Source organism: Melanostigma gelatinosum, assembly GCF_949748355.1.
Source record: "Melanostigma gelatinosum genome assembly, chromosome: 22".
NCBI lineage: Eukaryota > Metazoa > Chordata > Actinopteri > Perciformes > Zoarcidae > Melanostigma > Melanostigma gelatinosum.
The window spans coordinates 17,059,932-17,076,032 of NC_136655.1; the positions used below are offsets into that span (position 1 = coordinate 17,059,932).

General features: G+C 36.0%; 1 protein-coding gene across 6 annotated transcripts in view; it reads left to right on the forward strand.

Annotated features, from left to right (window-relative positions):
• LOC306795995 (pleckstrin homology domain-containing family A member 5-like) overlaps window positions 1-16,101 on the forward strand; it is a 227,039-nt gene that overhangs the window by 139,665 nt on the left and 71,273 nt on the right. For 5 of the 6 annotated variants that reach the window (XM_079294750.1, XM_079294754.1, XM_079294751.1 and 2 more), the window contains exon 4: window positions 13,717-13,800. The exons of the other annotated variant lie outside the window; for it this stretch is intronic. In XM_079294750.1, coding sequence (XP_079150876.1) covers window positions 13,717-13,800 — 84 coding nt within the window. The remainder of the gene's footprint in view (window positions 1-13,716; window positions 13,801-16,101) is intronic. 6 annotated transcript variants of the gene reach the window in all.

The following is a 16,101-nucleotide window of genomic DNA, read 5'->3' on the forward strand; positions in this document are numbered from 1 at the left end:
TTCATCTTATTGTGATGTCTTGTTGTGAACGCAGGTCTGACAGATAACAAGACCAATAGATTAATTTCTGAACTATGACGGTCCAGTCTGCTCCCTGTGATGATGTCATAGAGCAGACACCTTATGTCTCGGCTGCGGTGTGTGAGGTCAATGTCATTTAAAGTTCTGACACGGGAAATGTCATCAGATACACTTTGATTTGCAATCACAAATTATTACTTTTTAAATTGAAGCGATCCCTCTGTGACAGAATCCTTCCTTCAGGAAACACGTAAGTGTTCCTGCTGACGTATCTAAGGATGTGGACTCCTCACACACTCAAAGATCTCTATATAGCCTCCGCGTGTGTGTGTGTGTGTGTGTGTGTGTGTGTGTGCACATGTGTGTGTATATGTGCGTGTGTGTGTGCGCGCGTGTGTGTGAGCTTGAGAGTACTAGTTCTCTCTCGTTAACGGCAGTGGAGGTTTTGTGACTGATTCGATGAAGATCGGGGTGATGAACATTAGGGTTAGTGTCGGCGCTCTTTGAATGTGTGTGTTACAAACCTTCCTCCTAACGTCACTGTCGTTGTCCTCGTGTTGTCAGGGCGACGGAGACAGCACCATATGACTGAGAGGAACAGCCGAGGAAGAAGACGAAGGGATAATGCAAGAAAGGGAGACGTAAAGCTGCGATACGAGGAAGTTAACAAGCAAGATATAAATATAAGTGAGAAATGAATCATCAAAGAAGGGAGTGAGAAGAAGGAGTGAGATTAAGGAGTGATGTTAAGGAGTGATGTTAAGTGTGAAAGAGACAATACAGTGGAGTGAGACAGGACACAGAGACAGTGAAAGAGAAATAGTGGAGAAGTGAGAGTGCTGATAAACTAACAGTATGGAAGATGTGCTGAGACAGAATAAGGGAAGAAACAAGAGACAGCAGAGTGAGAGAAGAAAAGGAGGTCTGGAGTCTGGATGGTGAAAGTATAGAATATCAGACAGAGGGGGAGAGAGGGGCAGAGGGAGAGGGAGAGAGGGGCAGAGGGAGAGAGAGACAGGGGGAGAGAAGGACAGAGGGAGAGAGAGACAGCGGGAGAGAAGGACAGAGGGAGAGAGGGAGGGAGAGAAGGAGGGGCAGAGGGAGACAGAGGGAGAGAGGGACAGAGGGAGAGAGGGACAGAGGGAGAGAGAGGCAGAGGGAGACAGGGAGAGGGAGACAGGGAGAGAGGGGCAGAGAGAGACAGAGGGAGAGAGGGAGAGAGAGACAGAGGGGCAGAGGGAGAGAGGGACAGAGGGAGAGAGGGACAGAGGGAGAGAGAGACAGAGGGAGAGAGGGAGAGAGAGACAGGGGGAGAGAGAGACAGAGGGAGAGAGGGAGAGAGAGACAGGGAGAGAGGGGCAGAGGGAGAGAAGGAGGGGCAGAGGGAGAGAGAGACAGAGGGAGAGAGAGACAGAGGGAGAGAGGGACAGAGGGCGAGAGAGACAGAGGGAGAGAGGGGCAGAGGGAGAGAGCAAGGGAGAGAGGGAATCAGCCCACTGTTCTGCTGTAGTCGCTATCACACAACCTGTCTGCTGCAGCCCGGCTGCACGCAGCGTGTTGGAAGTTAATTTTGTGCCTCGTATGCTCTGAACTCTGTTATTCTGGAGGAACTGGACTCTTGTCGTCTGCAACCTGAGATCCAAACAGGACATTATGCTGAAGTTTAGTATCAGCCGCCGCTCCAGGTGTGTTGGTAGTGTGATCCCGACTTTATTTTCTTATTGTTAGTTTATGATGCAGATGTAGTACTGCTAATAGTACAGATGTAGTACTGTTTATGATACAGATGTAGTACTGTTTATAATACAGATGTGGTACTGTTAATAATACAGATGTGGTACTGTTAATAATACAGATGTGGTACTGTTAACAATACAGATGTAGTACTGTTAATAATACAGATGTGGTACTGTTAACAATACAGATGTATAATACAGATGTAGTACTGTTTATAATACAGATGTAGTACTGTTTATAATACAAATGTGGTACTGTTTATAATACAGATGTGGTACTGTTTATAATACAGATGTGGTACTGTTTATAATACTGATGTGGTACTGTTAATAATACAGATGTAGTACTGTTTATAATACAGATGTAGTACTGTTTATAATGCAGATGTGGTGCTGTTAATAATACAGATGTAGTACTGTTAATAATACAGATGTATTACTGTTCATGATGCAGATGTATGACTGTTTATGATGCAGATGTGGTACTGTTAATAATACAGATGTAGTACTGTTTATTGTACAGATGTATTACTGTTTATGATGCAGATGTGGTACTGTTAATAATACAGATGTAGTACTGTTTATTATACAGATGTATTGCTGTTTATGATGCAGATGTGGTACTGTTAATAATACAGATGTAGTACTGTTCATGATGCAGATGTAGTACTGTTAATAATACAGATATGGTACTGTTAATAATACATATGTAGTACTGTTTATAATGCAAATGTAGTACTGTTAATAATACAGATGTGGTACTGTTTATAATACAGATGTGGTACTGTTTACAATACAGATGTGGTACTGTTAATAATACAGATGTGGTACTGTTAATAATGCAGATGTGGTACTGTTAATAACACAGATGTGGTACTGTTAATAATTCAGATGTAGTACTGTTTATAATACAGATGTAGTACTGTTTATAATGCAAATGTAGTACTGTTAATAATACAGATGTGGTACTGTTTATAATGCAAATGTAGTACTGTTTATAATACAGATGTGGTACTGTTTACAATACAGATGTGGTACTGTTAATAATACAGATGTGGTACTGTTAATAACACAGATGTGGTACTGTTAATAATTCAGATGTAGTACTGTTTATAATACAGATGTAGTACTGTTTATGATGCAGATGTGGTACTGTTAATAATACAGATGTGGTACTGTTAATAATACATATGTAGTACTGTTAATAATACATATGTAGTACTGTTTATAATGCAAATGTAGTACTGTTAATAATACAGATGTGGTACTGTTTATAATACAGATGTGGTACTGTTTATAATACAGATGTGGTACTGTTAATAATGCAGATGTGGTACTGTTAATAACACAGATGTGGTACTGTTAATAATTCAGATGTAGTACTGTTTATAATACAGATGTAGTACTGTTTATAATACAGATATGGTACTGTTTATAATACAGATGTGGTACTGTTTATAATACAGATGTGGTACTGTTAATAATACAGATGTAGTACTGTTCATGATGCAGATGTGGTACTGTTTATAATACAGATGTGGTACTGTTTATAATACATATGTGGTACTGTTCATGATGCAGATGTGGTACTGTTTATGGTGCAGATGTAGAACTGTTCATAACACATATGTAGTACTGTTTATAATTCAAATGTAGTACTGTTAATAATACAGATGTGGTACTGTTAATAATACAGATGTGGTACTGTTAATAATGCAGATGTGGTACTGTTAATAACACAGATGTGGTACTGTTAATAATTCAGATGTAGCACTGTTTATAATACAGATGTAGTACTGTTTATAATACAGATGTGGTACTGTTTATAATACAGATGCGGTACTGTTTATAATACAGATGTAGTACTGTTCATAATACAGATGTAGTACTGTTGATGATGCAGATGTGGTACTGTTTATGATGCAGATGTAGTACTGTTCATAATACAGATGTAGTACTGTTGATGATGCAGATGTGGTACTGTTTATGGTGCAAATGTAGTACTGTTTATAACACAGATGTGGTACTGTTTATAATACAGATGTAGTACTGTTCATGATGCAGATGAGGTACTGTTTATGATGCAGATGTGGTACTGTTTATAATACAGATGTGGTACTGTTAATAATTCAGATGTAGCACTGTTTATAATACAGATGTAGTACTGTTTATAATACAGATGTGGTACTGTTTATAATACAGATGCGGTACTGTTTATAATACAGATGTGGTACTGTTAATAATACAGATGTGGTACTGTTTATGATGCAGATGTGGTCCTGTTTATAATACAGATGTGGTACTGTTTATAATACAGATGTGGTACTGTTTATAATACAGATGTGGTACTGTTCATGATGCAGCTGTGGTACTGTTTATGATACAGATGTAGTACTGTTCATAATACAGATGTAGTACTGTTGATGATGCAGATGTGGTACTGTTTATGATGCAGATGTAGTACTGTTCATAATACAGATGTAGTACTGTTGATGATGCAGATGTGGTACTGTTTATGGTGCAAATGTAGTACTGTTTATAACACAGATGTGGTACTGTTTATAATACATATGTGGTACTGTTCATGATGCAGATGTGGTACTGTTTATGGTGCAGATGTAGAACTGTTCATAACACATATGTAGTACTGTTTATAATGCAAATGTAGTACTGTTAATAATACAGATGTGGTACTGTTAATAATACAGATGTGGTACTGTTAATAATGCAGATGTGGTACTGTTAATAACACAGATGTGGTACTGTTAATAATTCAGATGTAGCACTGTTTATAATACAGATGTAGTACTGTTTATAATACAGATGTGGTACTGTTTATAATACAGATGCGGTACTGTTTATAATACAGATGTGGTACTGTTAATAATACAGATGTGGTACTGTTTATGATGCAGATGTGGTCCTGTTTATAATACAGATGTGGTACTGTTTATAATACAGATGTGGTACTGTTTATAATACAGATGTGGTACTGTTTATAATACAGATGTGGTACTGTTCATGATGCAGCTGTGGTACTGTTTATGATACAGATGTAGTACTGTTCATAATACAGATGTAGTACTGTTGATGATGCAGATGTGGTACTGTTTATGATGCAGATGTAGTACTGTTCATAATACAGATGTAGTACTGTTGATGATGCAGATGTGGTACTGTTTATGGTGCAAATGTAGTACTGTTTATAACACAGATGCGGTACTGTTTATAATACAGATGTAGTACTGTTCATGATGCAGATGAGGTACTGTTTATGATGCAGATGTGGTACTGTTTATAATACAGATGTGGTACTGTTAATAATTCAGATGTAGCACTGTTTATAATACAGATGTAGTACTGTTTATAATACAGATGTGGTACTGTTTATAATACAGATGCGGTACTGTTTATAATACAGATGTGGTACTGTTAATAATACAGATGTGGTACTGTTTATGATGCAGATGTGGTCCTGTTTATAATACAGATGTGGTACTGTTTATAATACAGATGTGGTACTGTTTATAATACAGATGTGGTACTGTTCATGATGCAGCTGTGATACTGTTTATGATACAGATGTAGTACTGTTCATAATACAGATGTAGTACTGTTGATGATGCAGATGTGGTACTGTTTATGATGCAGATGTAGTACTGTTCATAATACAGATGTAGTACTGTTGATGATGCAGATGTGGTACTGTTTATGGTGCAAATGTAGTACTGTTTATAACACAGATGTAGTACTGTTTATAATACAGATGTAGTACGGTTTATAACACAGATGTGGAACTGTTTATAATACAGATGTGGTACTGTTTATAATACAGATGTGGTACTGTTTATGATGCAGATGTGGTACTGTTTATGATACAGATGTAGTACTTTTTATGATGCAGATGTGGTACTGTTTATAATACAGATGTGGTACTGTTAATGATGCAGATGTGGTACTGTTTATGATGCAGATGTGGTACTGTTAATAACACAGATGTGGTACTGTTAATAATTCAGATGTAGTACTGTTTATAATACATATGTGGTACTGTTTATAATACAGATGTGGTACTGTTTATAATACAGATGTAGTACTGTTCATGATGCAGATGAGGTACTGTTTATGATGCAGATGTAGTACTGTTTATAATACAGATGTGGTACTGTTTCTAATACAGATGTGGTACTGTTAATAATACAGATGTGGTACTGTTTATAATACAGATGTAGTACTGTTCATGATGCAGATGTGGTACTGTTTATGATGCAGATGTGTTACTGTTTATAATACAGATGTGGTACTGTTTATAATACAGATGTAGTACTGTTCATGATGCAGATGTGGTACTGTTTATGATGCAGATGTGGTACTGTTTATAATACAGATGTGGTACTGTTTATAATACAGATGTAGTACTGTTCATGATGCAGATGTGGTACTGTTTATGATGCAGATGTGGTACTGTTAATAATACAGATGTAGTACTGTTTATGATGCAGATGTAGTACTGTTAATAATACAGATGCATTACTGTTCATGATGCACATGTGGTACTGTTAATAATACAGGTGTAGTACTGTTTATGATGCAGATGTGGTACTGTTAATAATACAGATGTATTGCTGTTCATGATGCAGATGTGGTCCTGTTAATAATACAGATGTATTACTGTTTATAATACAGATGTAGTACTGTTCATAATACAGATGTAGTACTGTTCATAATACAGATGTAGTACTGTTTATAATACATATGTAGTACTGTTCATGATGCAGATGTAGTACTGTTAATAATACAGATGTAGTACTGTTTATAATACAGATGTGGAACTGTTTATGATGCAGATGTAGTACTGTTAATAATACAAATGTAGTACTGTTTATAATACAGATGTGGAACTGTTTATGATGCAGATGTAGTACTGTTAATAATACAGATGTAGTACTGTTAATAATACAGATGTAGCACTGTTCATAATACATATGTAGTACTGATTATGATGCAGATGTAGTACTGTTAATAATACAGATGTAGTACTGTTAATAATACAGATGTAGTGCTGTTAATAATACAGATGTAGTACTGTTTATAATACAGATGTCGTACTGTTTATGATACAGATGTAGTACTTTTTATGATTCAGATGTGGTACTGTTTATAATACAGATGTGGTACTGTTAATGATGCAGATGTGGTACTGTTTATGATGCAGATGTGGTACTGTTAATAACACAGATGTGGTACTGTTAATAATTCAGATGTAGTACTGTTTATAATACATATGTGGTACTGTTTATAATACAGATGTGGTACTGTTAATAATACAGATGTAGTACTGTTTATGATGCAGATGTGGTACTGTTTATAATACAGATGTGGTACTGTTTATAATACAGATGTAGTACTGTTCATGATGCAGATGAGGTACTGTTTATGATGCAGATGTAGTACTGTTTATAATACAGATGTGGTACTGTTTCTAATACAGATGTGGTACTGTTAATAATACAGATGTGGTACTGTTTATGATGCAGATGTGTTACTGTTTATAATACAGATGTGGTACTGTTTATAATACAGATGTAGTACTGTTCATGATGCAGATGTGGTACTGTTTATGATGCAGATGTGGTACTGTTTATAATACAGATGTGGTACTGTTTATAATACAGATGTAGTACTGTTCATGATGCAGATGTGGTACTGTTTATGATGCAGATGTGGTACTGTTAATAATACAGATGTAGTACTGTTTATGATGCAGATGTAGTACTGTTAATAATACAGATGCATTACTGTTCATGATGCACATGTGGTACTGTTAATAATACAGATGTAGTACTGTTTATGATGCAGATGTGGTACTGTTAATAATACAGATGTATTGCTGTTCATGATGCAGATGTGGTCCTGTTAATAATACAGATGTATTACTGTTTATAATACAGATGTAGTACTGTTCATAATACAGATGTAGTACTGTTCATAATACAGATGTAGTACTGTTTATAATACATATGTAGTACTGTTCATGATGCAGATGTAGTACTGTTAATAATACAGATGTAGTACTGTTTATAATACAGATGTGGAACTGTTTATGATGCAGATGTAGTACTGTTAATAATACAGATGTAGTACTGTTAATAATACAGATGTAGCACTGTTCATAATACATATGTAGTACTGATTATGATGCAGATGTAGTACTGTTAATAATACAGATGTAGTACTGTTAATAATACAGATGTAGTGCTGTTAATAATACAGATGTAGTACTGTTTATAATACAGATGTCGTACTGTTTATGATACAGATGTAGTACTGTTAATGATGCAGATGTAGCACTGTTTATGATGCAGATGTAGTACTGTTAATAATACAGATGCAGTACTGTTTATGATGCAGATGTAGTACTGTTAATAATACAGATGTAGTACTGTTAATAATACAGATGTAGTACTGTTTATTATGCAGATGTAGTACTGTTAATAATACAGATGTAGTACTGTTTATGATGCAGATGTAGTACTGTTTATGATACAGATGTAGTACTGTTTATGATGCAGATGCAGTGCTGTTCATGATACAGATGTAGTACTGTTCATAATACAGATGTAGTACTGTTTATAATGCAGATGTAGTACTTTTAATAATACAGATGTATTACTGTTCATGATGCAGATGTATTACTGTTTATGATGCAGATGTGGCACTGTTAATAATACAGATGTATTACTGTTTATGATGCAGATGTATTACTGTTGATGATGCAGATGTGGTACTGTTTATAATACAGATGTGGTACTGTTAATAACACAGATGTATTACTGTTCATGATGCAGATGTATTACTGTTCATGATGCAGATGTGTTACTGTTAATAATACAGATGTATTACTGTTCATGATGCAGATGTGGTACTGTTAATGATACAGATGTAGTACTGTTCATGATGCTGATGTAGTACTGTTAATAATACAGATGTATTACTGTTTATGATGCAGATGTGGTACTGTTTATAATACAGATGTAGTACTGTTAATAATACAGATGTAGTACTGTTAATAATACAGATGTAGCACTGTTTATAATACATATGTAGTACTGTTTATGATGCAGATGTAGTACTGTTAATAATACAGATGTAGTACTGTTAATAATACAGATGTAGTACTGTTAATAATACAGATGTAGTACTGTTCATAATACAGATGTAGTACTGTTTATAATACAGATGTGGTACTGTTTATAATACAGATGTGGTACTGTTTATGATACAGATGTATTACTGTTTATGATGCAGATGTAGCACTGTTTATGATGCAGATGTAGTACTGTTAATAATACAGATGCAGTACTGTTCATGATGCAGATGTGGTACTGTTTATGATGCAGATGTGTTACTGTTTATAATACAGATGTGGTACTGTTAATAATACAGATGTAGTACTGTTCATGATGCAGATGTGGTACTGTTTATGATGCAGATGTGGTACTGTTTATAATACAGATGTGGTACTGTTTATAATACAGATGAAGTACTGTTCATGATGCAGATGTGGTACTGTTTATGATGCAGATGTGGTACTGTTAATAATACAGATGTAGTACTGTTTATGATGCAGATGTGGTACTGTTAATAATACAGATGTATTGCTGTTCATGATGCAGATGTGGTCCTGTAAATAATACAGATGTAGTACTGTTTATAATACAGATGTAGTACTGTTAATAATACAGATGCATTACTGTTCATGATGCAGATGTGGTACTGTTAATAATACAGATGTAGTACTGTTTATGATGCAGATGTGGTACTGTTAATAATACAGATGTATTGCTGTTCATGATGCAGATGTGGTCCTGTTAATAATACAGATGTATTACTGTTTATAATACAGATGTAGTACTGTTCATAATACAGATGTAGTACTGTTCATAATACAGATGTAGTACTGTTTATAATACATATGTAGTACTGTTCATGATGCAGATGTAGTACTGTTAATAATACAGATGTAGTACTGTTTATAATACAGATGTGGAACTGTTTATGATGCAGATGTAGTACTGTTAATAATACAGATGTAGTACTGTTAATAATACAGATGTAGCACTGTTCATAATACATATGTAGTACTGATTATGATGCAGATGTAGTACTGTTAATAATACAGATGTAGTACTGTTAATAATACAGATGTAGTGCTGTTAATAATACAGATGTAGTACTGTTTATAATACAGATGTCGTACTGTTTATGATACAGATGTAGTACTGTTTATGATGCAGATGTAGCACTGTTTATGATGCAGATGTAGTACTGTTAATAATACAGATGCAGTACTGTTTATGATGCACATGTAGTACTGTTTATGATACAGATGTAGTACTGTTTATGATGCAGATGCAGTGCTGTTCATGATACAGATGTAGTACTGTTCATAATACAGATGTAGTACTGTTTATAATGCAGATGTAGTACTGTTAATAATACAGATGTAGTACTGTTAATAATACAGATGTATGACTGTTCATGATGCAGATGTATTACTGTTCATGATGCAGATGTATTACTGTTAATAATACAGATGTATTACTGTTCATGATGCAGATGTGGTACTGTTTATAATACAGATGTGGTACTGTTAATAACACAGATGTATTACTGTTTATGATGCAGATGTATTACTGTTGATGATGCAGATGTGGTACTGTTTATAATACAGATGTGGTACTGTTAATAACACAGATGTATTACTGTTCATGATGCAGATGTATTACTGTTCATGATGCAGATGTGTTACTGTTAATAATACAGATGTATTACTGTTCATGATGCAGATGTGGTACTGTTAATGATACAGATGTAGTACTGTTCATGATGCTGATGTAGTACTGTTAATAATACAGATGTATTACTGTTTATGATGCAGATGTGGTACTGTTTATAATACAGATGTAGTACTGTTAATAATACAGATGTAGTACTGTTAATAATACAGATGTAGCACTGTTTATAATACATATGTAGTACTGTTTATGATGCAGATGTAGTACTGTTAATAATACAGATGTAGTACTGTTAATAATACAGATGTAGTACTGTTCATAATACAGATGTAGTACTGTTTATAATACAGATGTGGTACTGTTTATAATACAGATGTGGTACTGTTTATGATACAGATGTATTACTGTTTATGATGCAGATGTAGCACTGTTTATGATGCAGATGTAGTACTGTTAATAATACAGATGCAGTACTGTTTATGATGCAGATGTAGTACTGTTAATAATACAGATGTAGTACTGTTAATAATACAGATGCAGTACTGTTTATGATGCAGATGTAGTACTGGTAATAATACAGATGTAGTACTGTTCATGATACAGATGTAGCACTGTTCATGATGCAGATGTAGTACTGTTATAATACAGATGCAGTACTGTTTATGATGCAGATGTAGTACTGTTAATAATACAGATGTAGTACTGTTTATTATGCAGATGTAGTACTGTTAATAATACAGATGTACTGTTTATGATGCAGATGTAGTACTGTTAATAATACAGATGTAGTACTGTTTATGATGCAGATGTGGTACTGTTTATAATACAGATGTGGTACTGTTTATAATACAGATGTAGTACTGTTAATAATACAGATGTATGACTGTTCATGATGCAGATGTATTACTGTTCATGATGCAGATGTGTTACTGTTAATAATACAGATGTATTACTGTTCGTGATGCAGATGTGGTACTGTTTATAATACAGATGTGGTACTGTTAATAACACAGATGTATTACTGTTTATGATGCAGATGTATTACTGTTCATGATGCAGATGTGGTATTGTTAATAATACAGATGTAGTACTGTTCATGATGCTGATGTAGTACTGTTAATAATACAGATGTGTTACTGTTTATGATGCAGATGTGGTACTGTTTATAATACAGATGTGGTACTGTTTATAATACTGATGTAGTACTGTTAATAATACTGTTTATGATGCAGATGTGGTACTGTCAATAATACAGATGTGGTACTGTGTATAATACAGATGTGGTACTGTTTATAATACAGATGTGGTACTGTTAATAATACAGATGTGGTACTGTTAATAATGCAGATGTGGTACTGTTAATAACACAGATGTAGTACTGTTTATGATGCAGATGTGGTACTGTTTATAATACAGATGTGGTACTGTTTATAATACAGATGTGGTACTGTTCATGATGCAGCTGTGGTACTGTTTATGATGCAGATGTAGTACTGTTCATAATACAGATGTGGTACTGTTCATGATGCAGATGTGGTACTGTTTATGATGCAGATGTAGTACTGTTCATAATACAGATGTAGTACTGTTGATGATGCAGATGTGGTACTGTTTATGGTGCAGATGTAGTACTGTTTATAACACAGATGTAGTACTGTTTATAATACAGATGTAGTACTGTTAATAATACAGATGTAGTACTGTTCATAATACAGATGTAGTACTGTTTATAATACAGATGTGGTACTGTTTATAATACAGATGTGGTACTGTTTATGATACAGATGTATTACTGTTTATGATGCAGATGTGGTACTGTTAATAATACAGATGTATTGCTGTTCATGATGCAGATGTGGTACTGTTAATAATACATATGTAGTACTGTTTATGATGCAGATGTAGTACTGTTAATAATACAGATGTAGTACTGTTAATAATACAGATGTAGTACTGTTAATTATACAGATGTAGTACTGTTTATGATGCAGATGTAGCACTCTTTATGATGCAGATGTAGTACTGTTAATAATACAGATGCAGTACTGTTTATGATGCAGATGTAGTACAGTTAATAATACAGATGTAGTACTGTTAATAATACAGATTCAGTACTGTTTATGATGCAGATGTAGTACTGTTAATAATACAGATGTAGTACTGTTAATAATACAGATGAAGTACTGTTTATTATGCAGATGTAGTACTGTTAATAATACAGATGTAGTACTGTTCATGATACAGATGTAGTACTGTTAATAATACAGATGTGGCACTGTTAATAATATAGATGTAGTACTGTTAATAATACAGATGTATGACTGTTCATGATGCAGATGTATTACTGTCCATGATGCAGATGTGTTACTGTTAATAATACAGATGTATTACTGTTCATGATGCAGATGTGGTACTGTTTATAATACAGATGTGGTACTCTTAATAACACAGATGTATTACTGTTTATGATGCAGATGTATTACTGTTTATGATGCAGATGTGGTACTGTTTATAATACAGATGTGGTACTGTTAATAACACAGATGTATTACTGTTCATGATGCAGATGTATTACTGTTCATGATGCAGATGTGGTACTGTTAATAATACAGATGTATTACTGTTTATGATGCAGATGTGGTATTGTTAATAATACAGATGTAGTACTGTTCATGATGCTGATGTAGTACTGTTAATAATACAGATGTATTACTGTTTATGATGCAGATGTGGTACTGTTTATAATACAGATGTAGTACTGTTAATAATACTGTTTATGATGCAGATGTGGTACTGTTAATAATACAGATGTGGTACTGTTTATGATGCAGATGTGGTAGTGTTTATGATGCAGATGTGGTAGTGTTTATGATGCAGATGTAGTACTGTTTATAATACAGATGTAGTACTGTTTATGATGCAGATGTGGTACTGTTTATGATGCAGATGTGGTAGTGTTTATGATGCAGATGTGGTACTGTTTATGATGCAGATGTGGTACTGTTCATGATGCAGATGTGTTACTGTTTATGATGCAGATGTGTACTATTGACTCTTGTATGAATGATGTGTCCCAGCCTTCAGCTCTATGTCAGTTGCACATGTTTGAAGTGTCTTGGTGTTGGTCAGTGATTGATTTCTTCCTCTTACTCTCCCTGCAGTCACAATGAGAGGAAGGTGACCTGTAAGCACCCGGTGTCCGGCGTCCCGTCCCAAGACAACTGCATCTTTGTCGTAAATGAACAGTAAGTCTCTCTGCACGCTGACACACACGCACAGCTTCGCAGGCTTCTGACTTCTGTGCTGATTTGAAAGGTCACTGAAGACACTTGTAGACGGATTCATTCATGGAATGCTTCTGGGTTGAGCTGTTCTGTGCAGCTGTCAGTGTGTGAGTGTACTGTGTGACTGTTGGATAGACCAGACCCCAAAGATCCTCCTCAGACCAGAGCCAGGTCTCAAGTCCAGACTTGTCAGTGTGTCTCGGTTTCGGGTCGGTTGAGTTCCAGACGGACCCCAGAGTAGCATGAACGTGAAGCAGCAGAGGGTTATATTGTTGTATTTATTGAATACATAGAACCTGCTAGTTAGTAATACATTCTCTGGATATGAACACACAATGCATTCTGAAAATATATGTGCAGCATCTGAATCTTTGCAGCCACATTTGTTTTCCTCGTCACCTGTTTGACATATTTTGCTGCAAATATCGCATAACTTCTGTTTATAATTCGTCACACTTCTGTAAAATCAGAACACAAGACGATGGACTGCCAGCTCACTCTTTACACTTGGGTTGTCCACAGTCAGTGGCATCATTGCTGATGAGATGTTGACTCCCTTCTGTGCCACAGTCTTCCAGCTGACTGTGTATGTGAACAGGAAGTGCTAGAGGCCAAGGCAGCACAACGTCCAATGAGACAAACATACCAGAATGTAAAACAGGCTTCAGGGTGAAACCATTGAAACAGAAAAACAGAAAAATGAAAAGTGACTGTGAACAATGACTGAATGAAAGCAGAATGTGTGAGTGGTGACTGTGAAATGACTCTGTGATGTGTAAATCTGCTCTCTCAGCCTTTAATCGCCCTGAGCTGTTATTTGAGCCTTAAAACTGACATTGTGATAAGAAATGATGTCGATGTTGCCTCCTTGCAGCATTGTGAGACGTGTGAAAACCTTTTATTGTTGAACGATCTGAGGCAGTTGTTTGAAAGGAAAATACATAAGCTCAGTATGTACAGTAGAGCTTCTTCTGGTGCTGTTGAACAGGCGTGGGGTGGAGGACGACATCATCTCTAGTCATGTCTAAGCTCTGAGGGTGACTGTCCTGATCAGAGGCCGTGTGTTGAGTGGCCATGCAGCTGTGAGGACAGAAACAGTGCGTCAGTGTGCAGCAGCATGGACGTGGACACTGACTGGGAGCTCATCGCAGTCTACAGTCTGAACAACACTCCAAGTCTGCTGTTCATTTCCAACAGTCCTCTGAAGCCATCGTCTCTGAGAGGCTGTTGTCTGAGCAGAAAGCAGAGGACTGTGCTTCTATTATACGTGCAACAAACTTGGGATAATAGTTTCTGTTTGAAACCATTAAGATGCAAATATGTAATATCAGAATAATAATGATAATAATCTTTTCTTAATGCCACAAGTCAATTCCCTTTGTTACTTTTATTGGCTGTGATATGACAAGATATGACAAGACTCTGGTTGGAGTGAGGGAGCAGCAGTGCATGCTGGGATAAACATGGCCCAATTCCAAACCATGGGACCTTTTACTGAGTCTGAACCTGAGTAAACCGAACCCAACTCTGTCTATGTATAGCTTTGCTTCTTTTGACATTATCAACATTGGCCCATAGATATCTGACCCATAGATATCTGACCCATAGATATCTGACCCATAGATATCTGACTCATAGATATCTGACCCATAGATATCTGACCCATAGATATCTGACCCATAGATATCTGACCCATAGATATCTGACCCATAGATATCTGACTCATAGATATCTGACCCATAGATATCTGACTCATAGATATCTGACCCATAGATATCTGACCCATAGATATCTGACTCATAGATATCTGACCCATAGATATCTGACCCATAGATATCTGACCCATAGATATCTGACCCATAGATATCTGACTCACTCATAGTGGTGACCAAACAACGTATAACACCTGAATTTCACAGTCTGGCCCATCAGCTCTTGATCCAAAGCTTTGATGACTTGACCTGAACTGCTGTTGCAGATGTTGCTCATGTTTTTAAAGAATTGTTCTCTCATGGTGGGTGAGTGAGAGGCAGTGGGGATAGGACTTGAATGCAGAAGTTATGAAGAACCAAGATGTGGTTTGCGTGGGGACTAAAGAGCAGCATGGACCCTCAGATGGACGGCCTTGGGGCTGGACAGTCAGAGCTGAAGACCACAGGCAGAGCTGCTCTGAGGGTCAGCCCAGAGGTCAGCGGCAAACTGCGCTTTGGACTGGACCTCGGCGGACACGGCCTATTGGGGTTCTTGGGTGAGACTCTGTGG